Source organism: Coenobita brevimanus, chromosome 78 (assembly GCF_032717465.1).
Source record: "Coenobita brevimanus isolate Jiangsu-jjx chromosome 78, ASM3271746v2, whole genome shotgun sequence".
Taxonomy (NCBI): domain Eukaryota; kingdom Metazoa; phylum Arthropoda; class Malacostraca; order Decapoda; family Coenobitidae; genus Coenobita; species Coenobita brevimanus.
Window position 1 is genome coordinate 2,420,748 of NC_137031.1, and position 27,017 is coordinate 2,447,764.

The following is a 27,017-nucleotide window of genomic DNA, read 5'->3' on the forward strand; positions in this document are numbered from 1 at the left end:
ATGAGAATGAAGTATATATCTCGTGTCCGAAAAATGTTAGTGAGTGACAGAAGGACAGGGTGACAGTTCTGTCAGGACACTAAAATATCATAACACACTACGTAATAGCTAGTGACATATATGCGGTTAATAAGTAATATAGAGATTTGAGGAAAGTCGTGCCTAAATTCGAGAGAGCTGGAGGAAAGAGCAGTGGAGATTCTAGATAGAGAATTTCTACCGCTGTTTCTCTCGAATTTAGGCACGACTTTCCTCAAATCTCTATATTACATATTAACAACATATATGTCACTAGCTGTTATGTAGTGTGTTGATATCTTCGTGTCCTGACCGTTAGAGGTGATCCGGAGTCTAAAGAGTGGATCAATATTCTTGTCTGTGATTGTGGACATTTAACTCACGGGCCCATGAACTTTGTTCTGCCGGGTGACCCCAGTGGACTGTAAGCTGTGATAAAGATGTTGTGAGCCTTGCAGAACTCATGCAGCTCCTTTTGTTGCAGATACACGTGCATCTCAACCTGCAACGACACGGAGACGAACGCTAGTCAGTGCGATGGGTCATATTGTCCAAGGTCTAAAGAATATCCGTTTATTCCCTGCAATCCTATAACTTCTTAGTTTTTCATAATCTGTTTTGATATGTCGTGTCCAAACAGTTTTACTTTGCTTAATGTTTTACCTCTTCTGCTTCTCACTTCCCTCGCTGGCTAATATTCTTATGATGTAAGAGACTTGGCACGTTTATTTGCTCATAGGTGTTTTTGATAAGATGCAGTTAGGAAGGAAAGTGATAGACATAATTATGCTGAATGTGAAACAGACAGTATGATACTTGTCCAGCTTTCTACACTACATTCAAGATCAATAAATTGCTGACACTTTCTGCCGACTGTGGAGATGTAAGATGATGTATGAAGTACATTTATGATGAATATATAAAGGACACAACAGAGGAACATAAGAAGGAAGGATACTCGGAGTGAAATGCAGGAGACACGGTTGGCAGGGAAGGGTTGGCGAAGTTTAGCTCGTGATAGTAAATTCTTATTTGAGAGTAACTATGTATATTTGGTGCAGCTGACCTGGTTGGTGGCTGGTGGTATTTTGGCGATGGCGCAGATCCTCCTCATCTGTGGCACACTGAAGTTAGACACACCGATGGATTTGGCCAGGCCTATCTTAACCATCCTCTCCATCTCCTGCTCAAGAAAAAGAAATAATAATAATAATAATAATAATAATAATTTAAAATAATAGTATGCTGGTGCTAAGGCTGCAGTGCGTGTGGATGGTGAACTGATTGAATTTTTCTCTTTGAAGGTTGGGTTGAAACAGGGATGTCATGTCTCCATGGTTGTTCAATCTGTACATGGTTGGGGTAATAAAAGAGGTACAAGGTAGGGCAGTGGATGTTGGAGTGGCCCTGGTGAGAGAGGATAGTGTTTGGAAACTCCCTGTACTGTTGTTTGCAGATGATACTGTGTTGTTGAGTGAAGACGAAGGGGACCTGCAAGGCTTGGTGGATGAATTTGGGAGAGTGTGTAAGAAACGGAATCTAAAGGTGAAAAAGGGAAGAGTAAAGTGATGGTCTTTGAGAGAGGTGAAGTCAGTGAATGTTCAGTGAGGTTGGATGGTGAGGAATTGGAAAATGTGAGTACGTTTAAGTACTTGGGTAGTCTGATGAGTAAGGATGGAGGTTTGGAGGGTGAAGTGCTTGAAAGGGTACAGCAGGGAAGAAAGGTTGCTGGTTCCTTGAAAGCAGTGATAAGAAACAGGGAAGTGAGCATGGAAGTGAAAAAGTTACTACATGACAGTATTGTGATACCAACTCTAACGTATGGAAGTGAAGCTTGGACGTTGTTGGAAGGACACAAGTCAAGAGTGAGAGCCGTGGAAATGAGTTATTTAAGAGGAACCTGTGGAGTCACAAGGAGAGACAGGCTGACAAATGAGGATATAAAGGAGCGTTGTGGTGTGGATGTGGATGTGACAGGAAGCGTTATGAGGAACACACTGAGGTGGTTTGGCCATGTGGAGAGGATGGAGGGTGAAAGACTGACGAAGAGAGTGTATGTGAGTGAGGTGGAGGGGGTAGGGAAAGGGAGGGGGAGGCCGAGGATGAGATGGAGGGATGGGGTGGAGAGGTATATGAGAGAGGGGGTGTGAGTTGGGAGCAGGGTAGTGAAATGGCGGGGGACAGGGCGACGTGGAGGCGATTTGCTTGTGGCCACTCCGAACGGGATTGAGGCGTCTGGCAATAGATAGGTAGATAAAATAGTAGTCATGGTGATGGTGATGATAATGGTAATAATAATAAAAATAATAATAATAATAACAATGATGATGATCATGATGATGATGATGACGATGGTGATCGTAATAATAATAATTACAATAATAATAATAATAATAATGATAATACTAATAATACTAATACTACTACTACTACTAATAATAGTAATGGTAATAGTAACCATCTATCCATCCATCATCCAGTCCAATGTTGCCTCATGAGGAGCGGAAGAGCCCGGGTTAGGTAAGTTGGTCCTGACATTTAAGATGAGAGAGACCAGCTTCACTCATCCCTGAGTGGCATTATGTAAGCAGTAAACCCCAACCACCCCATGGATATAAACCTTCACCGGCTCAATCCGACTGGTGCGTCTTAATTACCCACTCAACCACTAGGCGCAGTAATTTGCTTATATGGTTACCACCCAGCGTAGTAAATGGTTTCTTGATGTACAGGAAACCATTTGGCTTGTCACTCAGTGTAAAGTCACCCATAGGCAGAAGGAAGGTGAAAGAATGAAGGAAAGAAGCAGCACTACATCGACTGAGTGGATGGTGAGCGCCCACCTACCCACGTAAGAACAATAATAATAATAATAATAATAATAATAATAATAATAATAATAATAACAATAATAATAATAACAATAATAATAATAATAATGAGTAATAATAACAACAAATAAATTGCAAAGTCATATGTACATTTCCAAACTCTAATGTCTCTCCAGTTGTTATTGGAGCACTTATGGTACTCTTCAAATCATTAAACGTAAGGTTCTAAACAGTGTCAGGAAAAACGTAAAGGCCAGTTATAGCATAAATAATGTTCAGCTTGTGAGAGTAAACCATGGAAAAAGACTTTGAAGTTATAATATGTGATCTGAAAGCAAGAGAACAGTGAACAGAGGCTGTTAAAAACGCCAACAAACTGACTGGATTCAGAGGCAGAGCATCCACATAAATCAGAAAATATCATCCTCACCTTGTATAATTAATTAGTACACCTACACGTAAAGTATTGCGTCCAGTTCTGGTCACAATATTAATAAAAATTGATATGGAAAACCCTGAAAGAGTACACTAAAGTGTTACAAAAATGATACCATGATTGAAAAATAAACCATATGAGGAACGATTGGAAGAGATGAATCTGTTTACCTAAGCCCGACTACGAGGGGATTTAATTCATGTACACAAAATCATCACGGGACATAATAATATGACTACTGAAAAGTGCATCACGGTAAATCGGTCGAATTTGACGAATTATACTATAGGCGATGAACATAAAATCGTTGGCAAGCATTCTTACCACACGAAGCTGAGCACATTTTCAATAGAATTATAAATATAGAGAAGAAGTTGCCTCCTTATGTTGTTAACAGTGATTCAGTACTAACATTGAAAAAAAACCCTAGATACGCGCATTTGTCTTCTAATCCCCAGCCTTGCTGTTCACTTCTGATTCATACATTTATGAATTAAGATGTCATGCAGTTCAAAAGATGGAGGACGTAGCATTAAATGTAGAACAACATCATCCTTAAGTTGACTAGGTATGTTTCCCTTGCAGGTTAAACAGCATCGACTATGATATCGCTTCATCCTTACCCAAGAATGTTCCATGACAGCTTTTCAGTGTTGCATGGTATTCTTGCTAACTAGTTCATGTCAGTCTCTGCTGGTGGGTTTGGTGGGTTGAGCTTTCCTGTTTTATTATCATTGTCTTTGACAAAGAAAAGTGACGTTTGTTATAACCTATCCCGTTATAAACAGCCCCCAAAGAACCAGTAAGTTACGTCTGTAATAACCTATCCCGTTATAAACAGCCCCTAAAGAACCAATAGGTCTGTTGCTGTTTACTTTCTTTTGTACTCTTACATAATATTCTAAAAATTATGTTGAGCACCCTAAGTCGCACAACTTGGTCTTTGAAGTCATTGTTAACTGCTGTTATTTATCGTCATGAAGTGGATCAGTACTTACGTCCTCAACCGCACATGCATCATCATCAACGATACAGTCGTAACTCCCACATAAGATACTGACTACTGATTGCATTAATGATCTTGGCAGCGTAAGATCAAAGGACATTCCTAACGTATCGCAAGGATGACAATTATGATGGGGATAAATATATATATACCACACATCTGAGGTAGGCTGTAATTATTAAGACGATAAAATTCATCCCCATCATCATCATCCAGATCATAAGTATCACTTTAAGGTCGAAGTATCTGTATAAATTATCATCAACTGATTTCTCATGCAAAGCAAGGATACCTGTAAATCATCACTACCATCGCAAATCCTAAACCCCGTAAGAGATGGAGTCAAGTATGTCAAAAAAACAAAAAAAAAACAAGCAATATAAATTAACGGAAAAAATACATTATCGATGGAAAACTCGAAGGTCCAGAGTCACTATCACTTTTAAGACCACTTTTTACGAGTATATAACAGATGAACCTACAGTAGTATCAGGCCTTATCTGCATCACCCACTGACAGAGAAGCTATCTGACATATTTATCTCTTATCAGCTCTTCAGTAATAATAAAAAACTGCTTGCTTTGGCCTTGCCCCAGGACTTTCCATCACACTTGATAGATTACATGTTTACCTAGCACGTCAAGCCCTCAAGAAGATATCGCGTTTTTTCTGTCATATAAAGAGTTGCCGGACAAGTATATCGGCCTCCTGGCCTTAAATAATCTGGGGTTGTATAGTAAAGGATCCTAACCTATTTCTATAATGAACAATTTTCCAAGGCACGTAACAGTTTCAATAACCCTAATTTGTCTCATTAATATTCATTTTATTATGAGTATAAAGTGTTTAGTCTCCATTTGAGCAAAGACAAACGTAAACTCATGGAATCTTAAGCATAATGTTGAATTAGAGCGTTTATAAATTCGGCAAGTGATGAAGCTAAAGGTGATGAAGACTGTGATGATTATGATGATGAGGATTATGATTATTAAAATAGTAATAGTAGTAGTAGTAGTAGTAGTAGTAGTAGTAGTAGTAGTAGTAGTAGTAGTAGTAGTAGTAGCAGTAGTAGTAGTAGTAGTAGCAGTAGCAGTTGCATCCCCAGGCAACCAGAGGACTATAAGCTTAAGTTAACCTTCATCTGCAGTCCACCATCATCCTTTTGAGGGATAGGGAGGGAAGTGAGAGCTGTTTGTGGCCAGGCAGCTGAGCCACCTGGTCATATCGGTGTCACCACGTGACGACAATTTATTTCGTACAGTACCAGTTAACACTGTTGCGTAATCTATCTATATCACTTTAATTCCAAAATACTATACACCGTGCACTGTAACTTGGCCCTACTTTTCATTCTTTTGCGGCTTATTTCACGTAGCTCGGTGGCGGAAAAAGATAATAATGTAGCTCCACATCCTCTCTGTTGTACTCTTCGTGACTCGCATCATATTCTAGTGTTATTCTCGTTTTACATCTCAGGAATCAAGATGGAAGGATGGGAATTTCTGGTTAAGGCAAAGTGAACAGAGTATAACATCAATAACACACCAGAGAATGCTGCGGTATAGAGTAACGAACATATCGATAAGCAAGGGGCGCTGCGGACGTACCAAAATAATTTATAATACAACGAAAAGATTATGAAGATTATAAGGAAGTAAGAAAAACGAAAATCATGAAGACAAAAAGTAAGACAGCGCTAATGATATGGATGGAGGTAGTAATGACTCCCTCTCTCTCTCTCTCTCTCTCGTACTGACCTTCCAGATAGCGATATGGTCAGTGCCGTAGTCCACAATAAATTTCTGGTTCTCATCCATTGGCAGGAAGTCTTCGTCGTCCTTGCTCTGTAAGTACAAAAAAAAAAATATGGAAAGAAATATATGTGGAAACAAAAAGCACGTATGGAAGAGATAGGCATAGCTGACAAAGAGGAATAATTTCATATGTTGCAAGTAACCAAATGCCAAAGAGCTATGTCTGCAAGAAAGAGAACAGAAAATATGTAGAAAAACTATACGTGAAGGAAAGGCAGGTATAAATGAAGAAAGGATGTGCGGTCTGAGACAAAATTTCGCTATTTCACTGCGTCTGCTTTGAAATTAAGGCTTGTCTTTGATTTTCCTTTATGATGCATCCAACCAAAGAAAACAATTTATGGTCAGAAGACATTCCACGCCTCTCTCAGCATGGAAATAATGGCCAGCGACCAAAACTGAGTACAAGGGGTGAAATATTAGACGAGCGTTTTTCCTAACTGTACAGTCAGGAATGACAGGGAAATTCAAATACAAGTCTCCATACGCATACGATTCCTTACACACACACACACACACACACACACACACACACACACACACACACACACACACACACACACACACACACACACACACACATGCAGTATATAGATAGATAGACAGATAGATAGATAGATAGATAGAGAGAGAGATAAAGAGATATATAGATTGATAGATAGATGCCACATATGCCAGTGACTTCGGCAAGATCTTTGTCAAATTTAATAGTAAAGAAATGGTGGCGACATTGAGAGATCAATTACAAAGAGTTTTCACGGCTAAATTTCCTTAATGAATAAGAGAGAGAGGGCAAGCTTCCCTTTCTAGATGTGCTTGTCCAACAAAGTCTTACCAGATTACACACCAGTGTCAAGTGAATCCAACCAACCTAGGACTATGCCTAACTAGAAAGAATTAGTGCCTCCAACAATACAAGGACTCCACCATCACGGTCTGCATCAGGATGGTCCTCAGCCACTCGAGTACTTGAATACCACCCATCAGGAAACTTAATGGGCTGCACAGGTACTTGTCAATAATGGACCATTCAACCAGGGTATTAATTAAACAGCATACAAGTAGTTAGGAAAATTGTACCAGGGAAATGAGAAGAGACCCAACCAACATGACCAGCGCATAAAATTATACTATAAAGCCCACATGCATCCATAATATAAGAAGGAAGAAAGGATATTGAAACAGATAATCAAAAAATTCCAGCATTCCTTTACAAGGTGGCAGTCAAAATTGTCTTCAAGAGAACTTGTCACTGAAATATACATAGAGACATAGTTATTGATAGATAGATGTATGGATAGACAGACAGACAGTCAGGCAGATCGACAGATAGATCGATAGATAGACAGACAGATGGATAGACAGACATAAAGAAACAGACTTTCATTAAAACGGAGAGAAAGATTAGTGAACTTAGCTTCATCTGAGGTTCTGTGAGTCTCTCTCTCTCTCTCTCTCACCTTCATTCCGACTGGAATGTGAATGAGGTAAAGGTCGACGTATGTGAGGCCGAGCTTTTTGAGGGACTTCCTGAGGTGTAACTCCACCTTCTCCGGGTACATGCCATTGGGCGGCAGCTGCAGAAGGAAGAATTAAGTATTGAGATAAGCAGATGTGTAAGACTTGGCTAGATAAATAAATAAAAATATATTTTTTAATGTGTCCGACTCTGCGCATAGGCTTCATAGCCTGCTATCAAGGCCCAGTAGTCCTCCTACATACCATACACCCCTACATGTCACCACTTCGGCGCTAACACCCACCGTCCATATTGAATACATGTTAGGGCTGTCTCATACAGGACTGGTGTATTGGTATTAGCGGAGGTATTTTTACGACATGTCGGGGGGTCTTATGGTAGATCAGTAAAGTCTGATTTAATGAAATTCAAATCCCTAAACTGTTCCCTACCCCAGCGGGGATTTGAACCTGGGTCCGGTAGGCCTGCAGGCCACCTCTCTACCGATTAAGCCACCGCCTTCCCCAAAAGATAGATAGATAAATAAATGCATTTGGAAACAGTGGACATCAGTGTTGGAGGTGGTAGGGTGTTGTCTCGTGTTGGACGTGGTAGGGTGTTGTTCCGAATTATAGACCCTGGTGGAGGCGTGTAACCTTATAGGGGAGGATGCAGTTCCTGTCTTCAGTAGATGGTCTCTTGATGTTGTTCAATTCGCCATCCTTTTGTTAACCATTTCACATCGATTAAACATGTTTGTATTTTATTCTTACTCCCTCCTCTGGCACTGGAGTGGGGCACCTTCTCGTGATGACACTGATATAACAGATCTACACCGCTGTTCGGTTATAAAAACGTCTCTCAACTCCCCCGCATCCCTCCAAAGAAGGATGCTTACTTGGAGGAGGACACTCAAACTGAAGTCACCAGGATAACGTTCAAATGACCCTGGGATTGGAACTACTACTACTACTACTACTACTACGACTACGACTACGACTACTGTTACAGTATACCATGCGTAGACATTCTTCTTTTCAAGCTCCGCTCCCTTTCTGAAGTCGTAGCTTCAAGTCCATGACCTTCCACTTTCATGGTGGCAGGAGAGGGGGTGGGGCTGATGATTCTACAGTACTACTACTATTACTACTGCTACTATTGTACTACTACAGCTACTGTTACTACTACTACTGCTACTATTGTACTACTACAGCTACTGTTACTACTACTACTACTATTATACAGCTTTGTTACTACAACAGCTACTACTACCACTAATATTACAACTAGTACCATTACTACTGCTGCTACTATTCTACTACTACTGCTACTACTACTACTACTACTACTACTATTGTACTACTACAGCTACTGTTACTACTACTACTACTGCTACTATTGTACTGCTACAGCTACTGTTACCACTACTACTACTACTACTACAACCACAACAACTACTACTACTATTATACAACTGTGTTACTACAACAGCTACTACTACCACTAATACTACAACTAGTACCACTGCTACTGCTGCTACTATTGCTACTACTACTACTACTACTACTATTGTACTAGTACAACTACTGTTACTACTACTACTACAACCACCACAACAACAACTACTACTAGTATTACTACTACTACTACTATACAACTGTGTTACTACAACAGCTACTACTACCATTAATACTACAACTAGTACCACTGCTACTGCTGCTATTACTACTACTACTACTACTACTACTATTACTACTACTACCACTACTACTACTACTACTACTACCACTACAACAACTACTACTACTGCAACAACCACAACAAAAAGAAGAACAACAACTTCTACTACTACTACTCTTACTACTGCTACTACTGTTACCACTACTACTACTACTACTACTACTACTACTGCTGCTGCTGCTGCTGCTGCTGCTGTTGCTACTACTACTACTACTGCTGCTACTACTACTACTACTACTACTGCTGCTGCTGCTGCTGCTGCTGCTGCTGCTACTACTACTACTATTGCTGCTGCTGCTGCTGCTACTGCTACTACTACTACAAACTTCATGCGGTATAATTTTATTCAAATTATGGGGGCTCTAAATCAGTGCAATGAGTAGTGATTGCTATATAGCACTCCTTCGTTTAGAGAAAGTCCCTCGAATCCTCATTAAAGCATCCGAGAGCAGCAAGAATATATCCGCAGTTAGATCACAGTACTGAAGGCGTTAAAGGTGCACCCTAACCCACTAGACCTTATACCTCTGGCCTCTGGAAATATCAGCCATCATTATGGGTGTGTGGGTTATATCGGGCATAATACATGTCGGGGTTGGAGCCACATCGGACAAGTCGCACCCTTTAACAATCACGTGACGAGTGTGGCGTATATCAGTGTTAATATGTAATGGGAATAGGGATGGACTGGAATCTTTAGAAATCATACTGTGGATGTGGCATATTATCAGTTACAGTATGTGGTGGGGTTAGAGTCAGCGTTATTGTCACTGGGGGTTGATGAGGTTTTTTATCAGTCGGAAAGGTTATCAGCTGGTGAGGTAGTTATCAGCCTGAGAGGTGGTTATCAGCTGGTGAGGTGGTTATCAGCTGGTGAGGTGGTTATCAGCTGGTGAGGTGGTTATCAGCTGGTGAGGTGGTTATCAGCTGGAGAGGTGGTTATCAGCTGGAGAGGTTGTTATCAGCTGGTGAGGTGGTTATCAGCTGGAGAGGTGGTTATCAGCTGGTGAGGTGTTTATCAGGTACGGTGCATCACTATGTGCAGTTGGAGGCCGTATTCCACCAGTGCAAGGTTCAAAGCCTTGGAAGTATAACTCAAAATAATTGGCATGTTTTATCTCGATTATGTTTATGTGATTAAGCCCTACACTGGTGCTGGACGCCTTCACGTGGTGGTACCGATATAACCAGGCGGACCCACTTCCTCCCTATCTCCAATGGAAGGTTGTGGATTGCAGGACAGCTGTCATCAGCAACCCACCGAGTTCATGTTTCAGATGAGCCTGGCGCCACCATCACAACAGTAACTCTTGCTCTCTGATGGCCTAATACCATCTCTAATTTTTGCTGTGTGCAAAGGCTTTATTTCATTTAGGAGAGACTTTATGAACCAGAGTCCTTCCTTACCTCCTGCTGTATAATAAGCCTTTCTCAAGCTGAGCAGTATAGTCAACAAATAGCAAAGAAAATAACACGTCAGCAGCTTTATAGCGGCATTTAGAGTGACTTTGGAGATTTCCTAGCACCATTTCTGTAACGATTTAGTTTATCTTCCTGTGTGATATTGATATACATATTTTTATATGAATCATACACACACACACACACGCACACACACACACACACACACACACACACACACACTCCTGGGAATTTTTTGTGGCTTAAAACACGAAATAAATCGGTAAGGAAGGGTGTACAGCCTGCGATACCACCAGGAACACGGTAGTATGCGGGTTAGAAATAAGGCAATAGATACGGTACCTTGGTAACCACAAAAATATCCTTCCTGTCCTTCTTGGTCTTCTGCAGGTACGCCTTAATGCCGGCACCCACGCCCTCCTCGTTCATGTAGGAGGAGGCGGTGTCGATGTGGCGATACCCGGCCTCCAGCGCCGCCTCCACGCTGGCCTGGATCTCATCCGGCTCAGTCTGCGGGGTGAGACAGGGAGGGGATATTAGGTTGTAGGTGTCTTAGAGGAGAAGGGTGGGGAGGGGAAATTAGGGAGAATTAACTTTGGAAAGGATGAAGGAATATAATGTCAATAAAACTGGCATCTCTCTCTCTCTCTCTCTCTCTCAATGCGCCGATTTCACGCTGACCAATATCTCAAGGAATTCAGTGTGGGGGTGGTGGGGAAGGGAGTTTTAGCTGACATGGGGCAGTCTGTGAGTGAAGGGAGATGGGGAAAACATGGCAGTGATAAAATGATGAGAGAATGCGGCGAACATCGGCCTGCATCTTTCAAACGGACGAGAATTGGGAGCCTTTGTGATAAATAATATTAATAATAATAATAATAAAAATAATAATAAGTTAACGAAGAATAATCAAAACTTAAATAATACTGAAATGACCTTGCCCGTGACCTGTGACCTACGATATTTTTTCAGTCAAAATCTAATCACCTGTTCCTATAATAGCTAAATTTAGTGTAGTTCCATTCAATAATTTTTCTATAATCTTCTTATGAGAGAAAGAGAAAGAGAAGAAGAAGTAGCGATAAACACATAACTCATTTGCGTGATCGCCTCCATGTTTTTTTTTTTTTTTTTGCGAGGAAGAAGGAACCAAAGGCCATGAGCCCGCAGTAACAGTTCCCTCCAAGAGAAAAACAAAATACAATAGAGAGCCAAATTCAAGATCCGATCATTTTGAGATGCCTGGACACACTGCGTTTGAAAGACTGGAGATCATAGGCAGCAGGAAATACAGATAGAGGGAGACAGTTCCAGAGCTGACCTGTTGCATAAATGAAAGACTGGGAGTAACGGTTAACTCTTGCATTAGAGAGTTGGACAGAAAAGGGATGAGAGTTTGTTGCCAGACGGGTGCTACGCGCCCGTCGTAGAGGTGGAGGAATGCAAGCAGACAGTTCAGAGGAGCAGTGACCATTAAAGTAGCGATAGAAAAGAGATAAAGATGCAACAGTGCGGCGAAGAGACAGAGGTTGAAGGGAGTCAGTAAGAGGAGGAGAGTTAATGAGACGAAAAGCCTTTGACTCCACCCTATTGAGAAGAGCTGTATGTGGGGAGCCTCCCCACACATGAGAGTTGTACTCCACACAGGGGCGGATAATACCCCTGTATAGAGTCAACAATTGTGCAGGGGTAAAGAAAGAGCGGAGTCGGTTTAGCACACCCAATCTCTTGGAAGCAGATTTTACAAGAGATGTAATATGATCTTTCCAAGATAAGTCCCGAGTAAATGAGACCCCAAGCATGTTCAAGGATGATGCAGGATTAAGCTGAATATTATTAAACATTAATGGGTATACCTGTGGAAGATTTTGTCGGGTTGATAGGTGTAAGAACTGAGTCTTAGATGCATTAAAGACAACCATATTATTTTTATCCCAGTCAGAGATACGAGCCAAGTCAGACATTAGGTGTGCCATAGCCTCATCCCTTGTTTCTTGAAGTAACTGTTGAGATGGGCGTTGTGGGAACCGAATGGAAAGGTGAAGGGTGGAGTCATCAGCGTATGAGTGGATAGGGTTAGATGTACAGCTTAGAAGATCATTGAGGAATAAAAGGAAGAGAGTTGGTGATAGGACAGAGCCCTGAGGAACACCATTGTTGATAGATCTAGGAGAAGAACGATGGCCGTCTACAACAGCGGCTATAGAACGACCAGAAAGGAAGCTAGTGATGAAGGCACAGATAGAAGGATAGAAACCGTAGGAGGGCAGTTTGGAAATTAAAGATTTATTCCAGACTCGATCGAAAGCCTTTGAGATGTCAAGTGCAATGGCAAAGCTTTCGCCAAAGTCCCGAAAGGAGGATGACCAGGAGTCTGAAAGGTAGGTGAGAAGATCGCCAGTGGAGCGTCCCTGACGGAACCCATACTGATGATCGGAAAGAAGGTTGTGATAGGAAAGATGCCTTAAAATTTTTCTATTAAGAATTGACTCGAAAACTTTTGAAATACAGGACGTTAAAGCAATTGGACGATAGTTGGAGGGTTGGGAGTGGTCACCCTTCTTTGGGACTGGCTGAATGAGAGCAAACTTCCAGCAAGAAGGAAAGGTACAAGTTGACAGACAAAGGCGAAAGAGTTTGCCTAGGCAGGGTGTAAGCACAGAAGCACAGTTATTGAGAACAACAGGAGGGACCCCATCAGGCCCATATGCCTTGTTAGTACTGAGGCCAGTGATGGCAGAAAATACATCAACTGAAGAAATTTTAATGTCAGCCATGAGGAAGTCGGAGGGGAGAAGTGATGGAGGAACAGCACCGGAATCGTCTAAGGTGGAATTGGAGGAGAAAGTCTGTGTGAAGAGATCTGCTTTATCAGTAGAAATAGCTACAGAACCATCAGAGTAGAAAAAAGGAGGGAAGGATGATGAGGTAAAGTTGTTAGAAAGATTTTTGGCAAGGTGCCAGAAGGAGCGGGAAGAATTCGAGTTGGAGAGTTGAGAGCATTTAGTATGGATGAAATTATTTTTAGTAGAGCGAAGAACAGACTTAGCACGATTCCGGGCAGAAACGTAAAGATGATGTGATTCAGGGGTGGGTTGGCTTCAGTACCTTTTGTAGGCCCTCTCCTTGTTGCGGACGGCATTAGAAGAAGCGTGATTAAACCAAGGCTTTCTTGCGTTAGTCAAAGGATATGAGAAAGGAATGTATGCTTCCATGCCCGAGAGAATAACCTCTGTAATGCGCAAGGCACACTCAGATGGCTCACGGCCATGGAAGCAATAATCATTCCAGGGAAAATCAAAGAAGTACTGCCTGAGGGCCTCCCAGTTCGCGGCTCCAAAATGCCACAGACAACGTTTCCCTGGAGGGTCCACAGGCCGTACCGGAGTGATAGGACAGGTTAAGGTAATAAGGTTGTGATCGGGGGAGCCCAACGGAGAGAAAAGATTAACAGAGTAAGCAGAAGGATTAGTTGTGAGGAAGAGGTCAAGTATGTTGGAGCTCTCTCCAAGGCGGTCAGGGATACGGGTAGGGTGCTGTACAAGCTGCTCTAGGTCATTAAGGATAGAAAAGATGTAGGCTTGTTCACCGGGTGGATCCGTGAAAGGAGAGGAGAGCCAAAGGTGGTGGTGAACATTGAAATCTCCAAGAATGGAGATTTCAGAGAAAGGAGAAATGGACAGAATGTGTTCCATCGTAGAAGTAAGATAGTCGAAGAATTTTTGATAGTCAGTAGAATTAGGGGATAAGTAAACAGCACAGATATATTTAGTCAGAGAATGACAGGAAAGCCGAAGCCAGAGTGTGGAGAATTCAGAAGAATCAAGTTCAGGAACACGAGAGCAAGATAAGTCGTTGTGTATGTATACAAAACAGCCACCTTTGGCTTTGAAATGAGTATAGAGAAAGAGTATTAATAAACTGTGATGAATGCAGTGCAGATGTCTTAACACTTTTTACACTTATTGAATGAGAGGCGAAGAGGAGAGAGAGAGAGAGAGAGAGAGAGAGAGAGAGAGAGAGAGAGAGAGAGAGAGAGAGAGAGAGAGAGAGAGAGAGAGAGAGAGTTGATATGGACAAAAACGAGAAGGAAGAATGAAAAAATAGAACGATAAATGGCTAGGAGAAGGAACATGACGTAAAGGGCGAAGGCAAGGACAAAAGCAAGACGAAAGCGAAGGAAGAGATCGTAGCACTAAAAGAATAAACAAATATTTCTTTGTATCAAAAAATAATCAGAGGAGAATAAATAGAATGATAAACACTTGAACCTGAAGGCTTGTTGATAAGTTCTTGTGTAATTAAAAGTGATTACTGTGAGGTCGGAGCATTATCTGTCTTGCCGTTTATCTGTCAGTTTGCATCAGCAGTACCACTACAAGACAGGCTATTCTCTCTCTCTCTCTCTCTCTCTCTCTCTCTATATATATATATATATATATATATATATATATATATATATATATATATATATGTGTGTGTGTGTGTAATTCACCGGGTCGGTCAGGATCACTTGATGGTCGTGATCGTCAGCTTTTACCCTCCCGGAAGGGAGCTGAGAGCTCATAGTGTCCGATCTAAGGGCAAGGCTATGACCTTCACACACGCACACACCCGTCCCCTTGCTCAAGGGGGACAGTAACCACCCACTTCGTCAGTGAAACTTTTCGCAACCTGAGCGAGGCGCGAACTCCCGTCCACCAGTTGGCAAGCGAGAACGTTACCACTGCACCAGCGAGCGGTGTGTGTGTGTGTGTGTGTGTGTGTGTACCAGGGGTAGGTTCCCACTGCTACCTGGTGCTTCCCCGGGTGGTGGATAGGGGAAGGCCTTGCAGATGTTCGAGGTACCGTCTTTGACAGTGTTGACCATGGGCCCCCAGTGAGATACGCAGGGCTCCACCGAATATACTGAATAAGGTGGCACAAATATTACATCTCACCAGAAACTCTTGCAGGGAGGTTGGATTATTTGCCACAGTACATCAAACCAAACATGAATTCTACTGTTAAAGATATTACGGTAGTCCCATTTGGATCATCGTCTACTAAAGGTTCAACCGCTCTGCATCCTGGGCTTACAGGCAGTGTGCCACTGAGAGTGAGTAGGCGTTGTCTTGGCAAATAAGAGACCAGAACATTAAACAAACTGGAATCCATGAAGATTTACATGTACACTGTATGAAGTCTCGCAGAAGATCACAAACTTGATACCTTAAAGACTGAATTAGAAAATATTTGTTGGGATATTATAGGTCTGAATGAGATCAACAGAAAAGAAGAAAAATTAATTCAGCTCGAAGATACCAACCACTTATCTTACTACAGAGGAAAGCAGATTGAAAGAGTAGTGTGATTTCTCATTAACATAAATCTTGTGGCTAACATTGTTAAATTCAGCAGTGTTTCTTACAGAGTAGCATGGACTGGAATAAGACTAGGCAAAACATTCACCCTGAAAGTAATACAAGTATATGCACCAATTTCTTTAATATCAGATGCAGAAATAGAAACATCCTATGACGACATCTTCCATACTATGGAAGAAGAAAACACCACATATACTATACTCATGGGGGACTTTAATGCAATAGTTGGGAAATCGAAAAAAGGAAAAGCATGTATGGGGAAATTCAGAGTACTGTATAAGAAAGGAATGACGGAGGTGAAACTGTGGTAAATTTGCTACAGTGTATAACATGAGAATGATGAACACATTCTTTCACAAAAGACAGGGAGAAAATGGACCTGGAGAAGTCTAAGTGGAGAAACAAAAAGTGAAATCGACCTCATTATAGCAGATAAGAATAACACATTCATAAATTTCACGGTCATCAAGAGTTAATATACAGGAAGTGACCACAGAATGGTGGGTTGTACAGCCAGATTCAATTCCAGAAGAGAAAGAAAGGAGCTGATTAAAAATAAAACGATATGACCATTAAAAGTAAGCGAAAATAAAGCAGCCTTTCAGTTAAAAAATAACAATCAGATTTCAGGCTCTGCGTTACTGTGAACGTAACATTGGTAAGCTGAATGATATACTAAAAAAGGCATGGAGGTAGTAGGAAAAACTAATACAGCAAGAGCCAACAAGTATTCAAAAATGACGTGAGTTCATGGGAAAAAAAAGAAAAAAAGAAATGAAACTGAAAACAAAGAAAAATTAACTACAAAGAGTGGAAATGAATAAAATTATAAACAAGAGACAGGGTGAAGAAAAAAAGAAAGAGAAACTTGGATCACGTCAAAGAAACCATCAAAAAAGAAAAAAAAAGTCTGAAAAAGGTCTGAAGTAAAATGGCAATAGGGATGTAACAAATTTCATTAAGGAAAGACAAAAACGCTGAAGTCATTAAATGCAGAGATAGGTTGGTGAAGAGAGCTGAAAAAAATTACAAAGAACTGTGTGCATCAAAGACAATAGTACCAACAGCTAATTTTTCAGCTGACGCAAGTGAAATGCCAGAGGTAACACCAGATGGAGTAAACATTGCTCTGAAAAGTATGAACAGAGGGAAGGCTCCACGAGCAGATAGAACAATAGCAGTTTGACTGTCGAATGCAGGAGTACAAGTACAGGACAGGCTTGGCCACATATTTATTCAGTGTATAAAGAAAAAAACTCCCAAACATGGTGTAATGCAATAGATATTTTGCTTTACAAGATAGGTGACTCAAAAGATCTTAGTAAGAATCGACACATTAGCTTATTACCAGCTATTTACAAACTCTTCAATGAAGTCTTTGCGAACAGAATTACAAAACTGAAAGAAAACCAACCTCGTGAGAAGACAGGATTCCGAAGTGGGTAATAGACTACTGGTTATCTACACACAATGAATCAGCTAGCCTATTTGAGAAAACTACAGAATATAATAAATCACTGTGCTCAGGTTTTGTTGACTACGAAAAGGCTATCAACTTAGCGAAGAACATAGCAATTATAATTTCATTGTGGGAACAAGTTGTAGTTGAGGACATCATAAAACTGCACGAAAACATACGTAAAGAGATAACTGTTACAGTAACATTACATAAAGACTCGGACAAACTTAAGACTGAGAAAGGCGTGCGTCAGGGATTTACAATTTCACGAAAAGTATTTATAGCATGGCTAGAAAGTATTTTCAGAAAGCTTGATTGAAAGAACAAAGGAGTGAACATAGATGTAGAAAGCCTAAACGATTTAAGATTTTTAGAATACATTGTCCTAATCTCAGAAACAGCAGAGACAGTGAACGAAATAATAAATGACCTAAACAGAGAAAGTCTCAAAGTAGGGCTAAAGATGACCCTGAGTAAAACTAACGTAGATACATCAACGAACATCATCTATTTTATAGTGATCCGATTACTTTATGTTTGTTTTTTACCGTAACACAGCAGTAATGGCGCATATATATATATATATATATATATATATATATATATATATATATATATATATATATATATATATATATATATATATATATATATATATATATATAGTGGTGTATGATATGTAGGAGGACTACTGGGCCTTGAGAGCAGGCTGTGAGGCCTATACCCAGAGTCGAGCACATGAAAATATATATATATATATATATATATATATATATATATATATATATATATATATACTGTATATATATACTGTATATATATATATATATATATATATATATATATATATATATATATATATATATATATATATATATATATATATCATCATCATCTGGAGTTCCTTTCCCACCCAAGGGAAGGGTGAGGAGTAGCAATGTCTAGAAAGCACAAATTTGCCCAATCCAAATAGGCCACACTTCCATTCACTCATCGTTCAAGCCCCCGGAATCCTGGCTCTACCGGATAAGACAAAAAACATTCACCATATGCTGCAGCTTCACACAAACGTATCCGGTTGAGTCAGTCCGGACGCTGCCATGCTCACAAGGGGTGCCAAAATCCCTGATCATGCATTACTCCTCACAACATTCATCCAGCCAGCTCGATCTCTTGTCAGTTCCCTAGCCTCACCGACTTCCAAACGTCTCTTCCTCAGACACTCATCCACCATATCCCTCCACCTTCTCCTTGGCCTACCTCGTCTCCTCCCTCCTTCAAATTCGCTCAGGTAGACCTTTTTCACCACTCTATTGTTATCCATTCTCTCCACATGACCATACTATCTCAGGACACTCTCTTCGATTCAGGTGTCCACCGACTTCCTCACTCCACACCTTTCATGAATCTCACTCTTTCGTATCCTATCCACCCTCTGTACTCCACATCCTCCATCAATTCGATGACTTCCATCACCCAGGTGTGGAACCGGGTAAGGAAAATTTCAGGAAAATTTACTGTTCCCTCCCCTCCTGTTTTATCTGCAGCAGGTGCAACTGTGGCTGATCCATTTGCTGTTGCAGAGTTGCTTGCTGATCATTTTGCCAGTGTGTCAAAGAAGGATGCAGCTACGCCTCTGGCTTGCCACCGTCAGCGCCTAGAGTCTCGTGGTGTCAGTTTTGCCTCTGCTGGAGGAGAGGCTTACAATGTTCCATTTTCAGTTTCTGAACTCCAGGCGGCTCTGTCGCAGTGCCATGATTCCTCTCCTGGTTATGATAATATTCCTTATGCCTTTTTATGCCATCTGTCTGATGAGTCTCTGTCGTTTTTGCTTTCACTGTTTAATAAGATCTGGTGTTCTGGGGAGTTTCCAACTTGCTGGGGTGTTGCTGTAGTTATCCCCATCCCCAAACCAGGTAAAGACCACCTACAGGCGACGAATTATCGGCCTATTTCTTTGACGTCTTGTATATGTAAAGTTTTGGAAAAGATGGTCAATGTTAGGCTTGTGTGGTTTTTAGAGAGAGGTGACTTCTTATCCCAAGCCCAGTATGGTTTTCGAAAAATGCGATCTACCTCTGATGCACTACTGTTCTTGGAATCTTGTCACTGAGCCTTTCTTCACTAACCAACACCAGGTCACGGTCTTCTTTGATCTGGAGAAGGCATATGACACTGCCTGGCGTCATGGTATTTTACTCTCTCTTCATGAGTTTGGTCTTCGTGGACGCTTGCCTATTTTTATTCAACAGTTTATATCTAACCGAATTTTAAGGGTGCGAGTGGGAGGAGTGCTTTCTAATGCCCGAGCACGAGAAGATGGAGTACCACAGGGGAGTATCCTTAGTGTTACTCTGTTCGCTGTAGCCATTAACAGTGTCATTAGTGTACTTCCTGATGGTGTATGAGGAACACTGTATGTCGGTGACCTCTCGATTTCCTTCACCGCGTCTAGAATGTCTCTGATAGAGAGGAAGTTGCAGCTGGCTCTCAATCGAATTTCTGACTGGGCGGAAACTCGCGGTTTCCATTTTTCTTCTACAAAGACAGTGGCTATGCATTTTTGTCGTCTTCGAGGGGTTCACCCTGACCCTGACTTGTATCTCTATGGTAGGAGAATATCCTGTGGGGAAGGGACGCGGTTTCTGGGTCTTTTGTTTGATAGACGACTAACCTGGGTTCCTCATATTCGTTCTGTTAAGGCGGCTTGTCTTAAAGCTTTGAGTCTTTTGAGGGTTTTTGCTCATACCTCTTGGGGTGCTGACCGTCAGACCCTCCTCCTCTTGCATAGGTCTCTTATTCTTCCTAAACTTGAATATGGGTGTGAGGTCTACTCCTCTGCAACAGATGCCCGTCTCCAATTGTTGTTAAATTCTGTGCATCATGCTGGTGTGCGTCTGGCAACCGGGGCATTCAGATCATCCCCGATTCCAAGTTTGTTGGTGGATGCTGGTGTACTCCCCTTGGATTTGCGGCTCCAGTTGCTAATGATGAGGTGTTGGTATCGTCTTCATCGCATTCCACACTCAATTTCTTGTGCCACTGTCTCCCAGGATTCTTGATCTTCTGTTTTTGACACCCGTCCTAATTTCCCAAAGCTATTTGGTTATAGGGTCAAGTCTGTTATGTTAGCCCTCTCTGTTCCGAGACTGGCAATTTGTCCACATCGGATCCCAAGGGTGGGTTCTTGGCTGCTCCCTCGCGTGACCTTTTCTAGGTCCGTTGTTGAAAAAAAGGGCTCACTTCCCTCTCAGGTGTCCCTCTCTCTCTCTTTTTAGAACATGCCTCCATTCATGAGGGTTCTGTCCCCGTCTATACTGACGGGTCTAAGACTGATACTGGAGTAGGATTTGGTGTTGCCTTCCCATCCTTTAGTAGGGGCGGTAGCCTTCCTGGCATTACTTCAGTGTATACGGCGGAACTGATCGCAATATTATATGCTGTTAAAATTATTTTTACTCTCCCCCAGTCCTTTTTTGTGATTTTTAGTGACTCGCGTAGTGCTTTGTCTGCACTGGGGTCTTTTAATGCATCCCATCCATTGGTTTTATCAATTATAGAGTGGCTTTTTCTTCTTGGCCGTTGTGGCCGCCGTGTAGACTTCTGTTGGGTCGCTGCACATGTTGGTGTGGTGGGCAATGAGAGGGCAGATACTTCAACTAAAGCTGCATCTTCTCAACAGCCACCAACCGACTACCACTTCCTGCTTCTGATGTAACACCTTACTTGCGGTACGCAATTCGTACGTGTTGGCAGAGACAGTGGGATGTTGCTTCTCACAATAAACTAAAAGAAATCTTTCAGAGAGTGGTTGTGCCAAGGGTTCTTCCCTCTATGTCTCGGCGATTGGAGGTGGCTCTTGCTAGGCTTCGCATTGGACATTCGCGGCTTACACATGGGTTCCTCATGTATGGTGAATCTCAACCGTACTGTGATGACTGCCTTGTTCCCCTTACTGTCCGTCACTTGCTGGTCGAGTGTCCGAGTCTGGGGGACCCACGTCAAAGTTTCCTCCATAGACATAAGGGGGCAGATAATGCCTATTGTTTGTCCTCGATGCTTGGTGAAGCCTCTAGCGATTTTAGTGATGTTTTTAGTTTTCTTCAGGAGGCGGGCCTCCTGTCACTTTTATAAGTAATTGGTATTTTATAAACTATTCTTTTATTATTTTCAGTGTTTTATTCGTACTAAAAGATATTAACTTAAATTTGAATATGCTCTTTTCATTTTGCCGTGTCTTTTACTTTGTCGTCCGGCGGCATATGACCCTGGCAGTTGCGCCGCTAGATTTTAATTACTTTCAATCAATCAATCAATCAATCTGTACTCCACATACATTCCACAACAGTCCCATCTCCACTGCTCTTACTCTTGATTTTTCATTTTCATGCCACACCATAGTCTCACACCCATTAGTTAGAGCTGGCACTAACACTCCCTCATGTAAGCCTCGAGCAGCTGCAACACTCAAGCCTCTGTTTCTTATCAAGGCCTTCATTGCACCAGCTAGTTTTCTTCCTTGTGTCACTCTACTTTCAACTCCTTTGCACATTTTCCTTGCTTTTCTATCACTGTACCCAAGTATTTGAACTCTCACCAATTCCAGTCTCTCTCCATTCACTGTGACATCACACTGGGAGTCACCTTCTTTCTCAATAACCATCACTTAACTCTTCTCTACATTTACTTTCAAGGCACGACGCTCATGACATCAACAAAACTCGGCACTAACCTACCAAGTTCCTGTCCGGTACTTGCAAGCAGTACTGCATCATCAGCATACAACAAATTTGAGATATTCCACCCATCACCTTTCATTACCAACGCCATCCCTCTCTCCATTACTCGTGTTTTCACTTCTCTCATCACTCCATATATATATATATATATATATATATATATATATATATATATATATATATATATATATATATATATATATATATATATATATATATATATATATATATATATATATATATATATATATATATATATATATATATATATATATATATATATATATATATATATATATATATATATATATATATATATATATATATATATATATATATATATATATATATATATATATAGTATATATATATATATATATATATATATATATATATATATATATATATATATATATATATATATATATATATATAGATAGATATATATATATATATATATATATATATATATACAGTATATATATATATATATATATATATAGATAGAGAGATAGATAGATATATATATATATATATATATATATATATATATATATATATATATATATATATATATATATATATATATATATTGAACAACCATGGGGATATCACACAACCTTGTCGCACGCCCACACCGATTGTGAACCATTTACTTAGATACCCATTAACCCTTACACATGCTTCGGTACCATCATAAATACTCTTGACAGCACCTAGTAGCTTACCATCTACACCATATATGCACAAAACTTTCCACAATCTTTCTCTGGCTACTTTGTCGTATGCTTTTTCCAGAACCATGAATGCCATAAACACCTTATGGTCCTTCTCACAAGCCTTCTGTGCTATCTGTCTCACTGCAAATACTTGATCCACACATCCTCTGCCATTCCTAAAGCCACCCTGTTCATCACTCACTAGGACTTCTGATATCTCTCTTACTTTCTCTATAATAATTCTTCCATATACCTTCCCTACCACACTCAGTAAACTTATGCCGCGATAATTCTTGCGCTCACTTCGCTTACCTTTATTTTTGTACAGTGGTACAATCACAGCCTTTTTCCACTCTGCAGGCACAGTTTCACTCATCCATGCCTTCTTACATATCTCCAACAAGCACTTCATTCCACTCTCTCCACTGCACTTAAGCATCTCTGCATACACCTCATCAACCCCAGCTGCTTTCCTATTTTTCAGCCGTTTCACAGCGCTCTTCACCCGTGCGAGTATCACGTCTCCTGGCACTGCATTCTTTCTCTGCACACCCCCAATACCAATCATGTTTACAGCCGCTGTGTTCTCTCTATTCCGATTCATCACACTTTCAAAATACTTTCCATCTTGTCCTTAATTCATCTCCATGGGTTGGTAACCTACCACCTGCATCCTTTACACTATCACATTTCTTTCCCCTTTCACTTCTTCATTTCCGGACCTCTTTCCAGAATAACTTCCTATTATCAGGGTAGTTCGCATTCATTTTTCTTCCCAGATCATCATGTACTTCCTTCTTTTTCCTCTTCACTAGTCCCTTTACGTGCTTCTTGCTCTCAATATACTCAGTTCTTATTTCAACTGAACTCCTATCCTGTAACCACTTTAGCCACTTCTTGTTCTTTTCCTCCACTGCTCTCTTAACCTCCTCATCCCACCATGCCGTACCCGTCTTTTTTGTTGATACTCTTGCCACACCACACACCTCTTTAGCATTCTAACTAAGCAATCCCTATATGCATTCCACAGGCTGTCCAAGTCCAATTCATTCCAGTTCACTGAATGTAACTTGTCTTCTACTTTTGTCCTGTAATCATCTGCCACTTCTTTGATCCTCAGCTTCTTAACTTCCAGCCTTTCACCCTGACTGCTCCTCTCTCTCTTGATCCACCTCACTCCTCTAAGCTTGATCTTGCATACCACAATCATATGATCTGACAGACCTCCACATCGTCCTCTCACAGCCCTCGTATCAGCAACCATTCCCATCATCGACCTCTCTACGAGCACGTAATCAATCAGGCTTCTTTCAATGCGATCCCCGTTTCCTCTATACCATGTGTATTTATGTGCATCTTTGTGTTCGAAATACGAATTACAAACGTACAACCTCCTCTCCTGACACATATCCTTTAGTTGATTCCCATTATCATTTTCTCCTGGTACTCCATAACAACCCATTTTGTCATCCTCTGGACCAGTGCCTACTCTTCTGTTCATATCCTCCATCACGATCACTTTATAGCTCCTGGGCATTTCTCCCACTACTTCACCCAGCTCATCCCAAAACCTGTCTTTCTTTCTCTCTCTCTCTCTCTCTCTCTCTCTCTCTCCTATCCTCACACGGTGCATACGCTACAATCACTGTCACTTTCACCTTCTCAAACTTGAAGTTGACGTACATATACCTCGAGCTGATGCAATTGTAGTCTTTCATTTCACTCTGCCACACCTCATTCATCAACAAGGCAACTCCTTCCTTGTATCTTCCCCTCCCATTCATTCCCGATCTTACACATTTCACACCCTCCCACTCCTCCGCTTCGCACCCTTTCATCTTCGTTTCACACAATGCCATCACAGCATATCTCGCACTCTTGAACACATTCACCACTTCCACCCTCTTGCTCTCCTCATTCACACCTCTCACATTCCACATGGCCACACGAGTCTGCCCATTTGGTTGGGGCCCTGGGCAGGTATTGGGCCCTCCGAGTCTCTCTGAAACGACTGCCATGATTTAGTGATTTTGGATAGGGGAATCTGGGAGACACTTAACCCTGCCAGAAACCCCGGTTATATGGTTACCACCTAGCATAGTAAATGGTTTCCTGGGTACAGGAAACCATTTGGCTTGTCACTCAGTGTAGAGCCCATATGGCATCACTCTACATTGAGTGAGTGGATTATGGGCGCCCCCACCTACTGTAACACACACACACACACACACACACACACATATATATATATATATATATATATATATATATATATATATATATATATATATATAGTGTATGTGTGTGTGTGTGTGTGTGTGTGTGTGTGTTTCTAGATACATACATACATACATACACACACACACACACACACACACACACACACACACACACACACACACATACATACATACACACACACACACACACACACACACACATATATATATATATATATATATATATATATATATATATATATATAGTGAGAGAGAGATATGATTCATCTGTGTACAGAATGTACTCACCAGCCAGCAACCCAGGCCCAGCAGTGGCATCTTGTGGCCAGAATTAAGAGTTACCCATCTGTCAGCCATGTTTCTGAAACGAGTCACCCACAACAACGTTAGTTCCAGAAGTGAATTACATTGTGAGCGGGAATAGGTAATGTAGATGAATTTGTCTGTATACTCACTCTATCTTTTGGGTGGGAATATGGGATCGGACAGTAATGATGATATCAATGTATGATATAGATTAATTTACAAAATATATTCATTTACGGAAGAGTTTAGTTTACATAATAGGCAAGATAATAGGAGTATGAAATACAGTCGGCTATGAGCAGATTAGGCTGTGAAATTTATTAAGTTATGAAATATTTATATTATACTCGACTGCCACTTAAATGATGTCATGTTAGTTCATCACTTTCGTATTTTTTAAAAGTTATTTTTCATATCTTGAGAAGTATGTATCCAGCTTCTGAAATGCTTCTCGAACTGGAGGAGTTTCACACATATTTTTCATTACTCATTCGCTAAATGACGTTTCCACCAAAGCGAGTAAAATAGGCGTCAGGCAACAATTTATTAAAACTTTACGTCACTGGTTTGACAAGGCCAACTCTTAGGGTTCCAGGTACTTCAGAAAGCTGAAAAACTTATCTTCATAATATTATAATAACCCTCTATCAATCCGTCATCCATTCCTTTTTTGTCAGATCAAGAACGTTGAAGTCCGGGGCAACTCTCCATAGTCCTGATGTTTAAGGCGAGGGTTTCCAGCCTCACCAACCCCTCAGTGGCATTTGTAAGCAATACTCGTAAACTTTAACCATCCCTCAGATGTACATTCTTTCGAGTTCCATCGGGTTACCCACGTGATCATCAGATGTCATTTAGTTATATGGCTACCACCCAACGTAGTAAATGATTTGTGAGGTTAGAGGAAAACATTTGGCTTGTCACTCTGTGTAGAGGCACTTGAAGGAAGCAGTATATTGCACTATGATTATTTTAATGATTACCCCCTGTCCTAGATCCTTAGACCCTGAATCCATGGCATTTTTTTTTTTTTTCACATCTTCATGACTAAAAATTTGTTCCGTTCATGTTGTCCTACTTTATGCTATTGCATTTCATTATTTCTGTTGTCCTATGTTTACGATTTTCAGAAATATTTATTATATTTTTGTTCTGTACGTGTTGTTCTACCATATAATTTGCTGCTTTTCCTCTTGTTTTGACTTTATCTCCCAGTCATTTACATTATGTTCCCATAGTTGAAACAAGTATAACAACAATTTCATCAAGTATGAGTCTGTATCACCTTGTTATTGCTCTCATTCCTGCTTCGTCTTCAGGTTCATCGTCTCCCAGCGTCTTGGGGTTTGCAATGAACTGTAAATACAAAATTTAAATGATAAAACTGTCAGTGTCAGAAAATTACCTTAATTAGTGAAGGTCGGCGAGGATGGTGAGAGATGTGAGCGGTGCAACGTGTAGC

At 40.8% G+C, this 27,017-nt stretch overlaps 1 protein-coding gene across 1 annotated transcript; it reads right to left on the reverse strand.

Moving 5' to 3' along the window:
* Positions 1 to 397: 397 nt before the first annotated feature.
* LOC145408634 (aldo-keto reductase 1B-like) lies at positions 398 to 27,017 on the reverse strand. Its single transcript, XM_080279320.1, has 7 exons — positions 26,961 to 27,017; positions 25,538 to 25,610; positions 11,069 to 11,236; positions 7,566 to 7,682; positions 6,049 to 6,135; positions 1,085 to 1,201; positions 398 to 520 (listed from the first exon to the last, which is right to left on the reverse strand). Exons 2-7 carry the CDS (start codon positions 25,604 to 25,606, stop codon positions 398 to 400), a joined length of 681 nt encoding a protein of 226 aa, XP_080135446.1. The 5' UTR covers positions 25,607 to 25,610; positions 26,961 to 27,017.

Coding starts and splice junctions, on each gene's coding strand:
- LOC145408634 (XM_080279320.1), bottom strand. CDS start 25,606: ATGGCTGACAGATGGGTAACTCTTAATTCTGGCCACAAGATGCCACTG. Junction 7,683..11,068: donor ATATTTTTGTGGTTACCAAG/GTACCGTATCTA, acceptor TTCCTTCTGCAG/CTGCCGCCCAATGGCATGTA. Junction 521..1,084: donor TACCACCAGCCACCAACCAG/GTCAGCTGCACC, acceptor GTGTCGTTGCAG/GTTGAGATGCACGTGTATCT.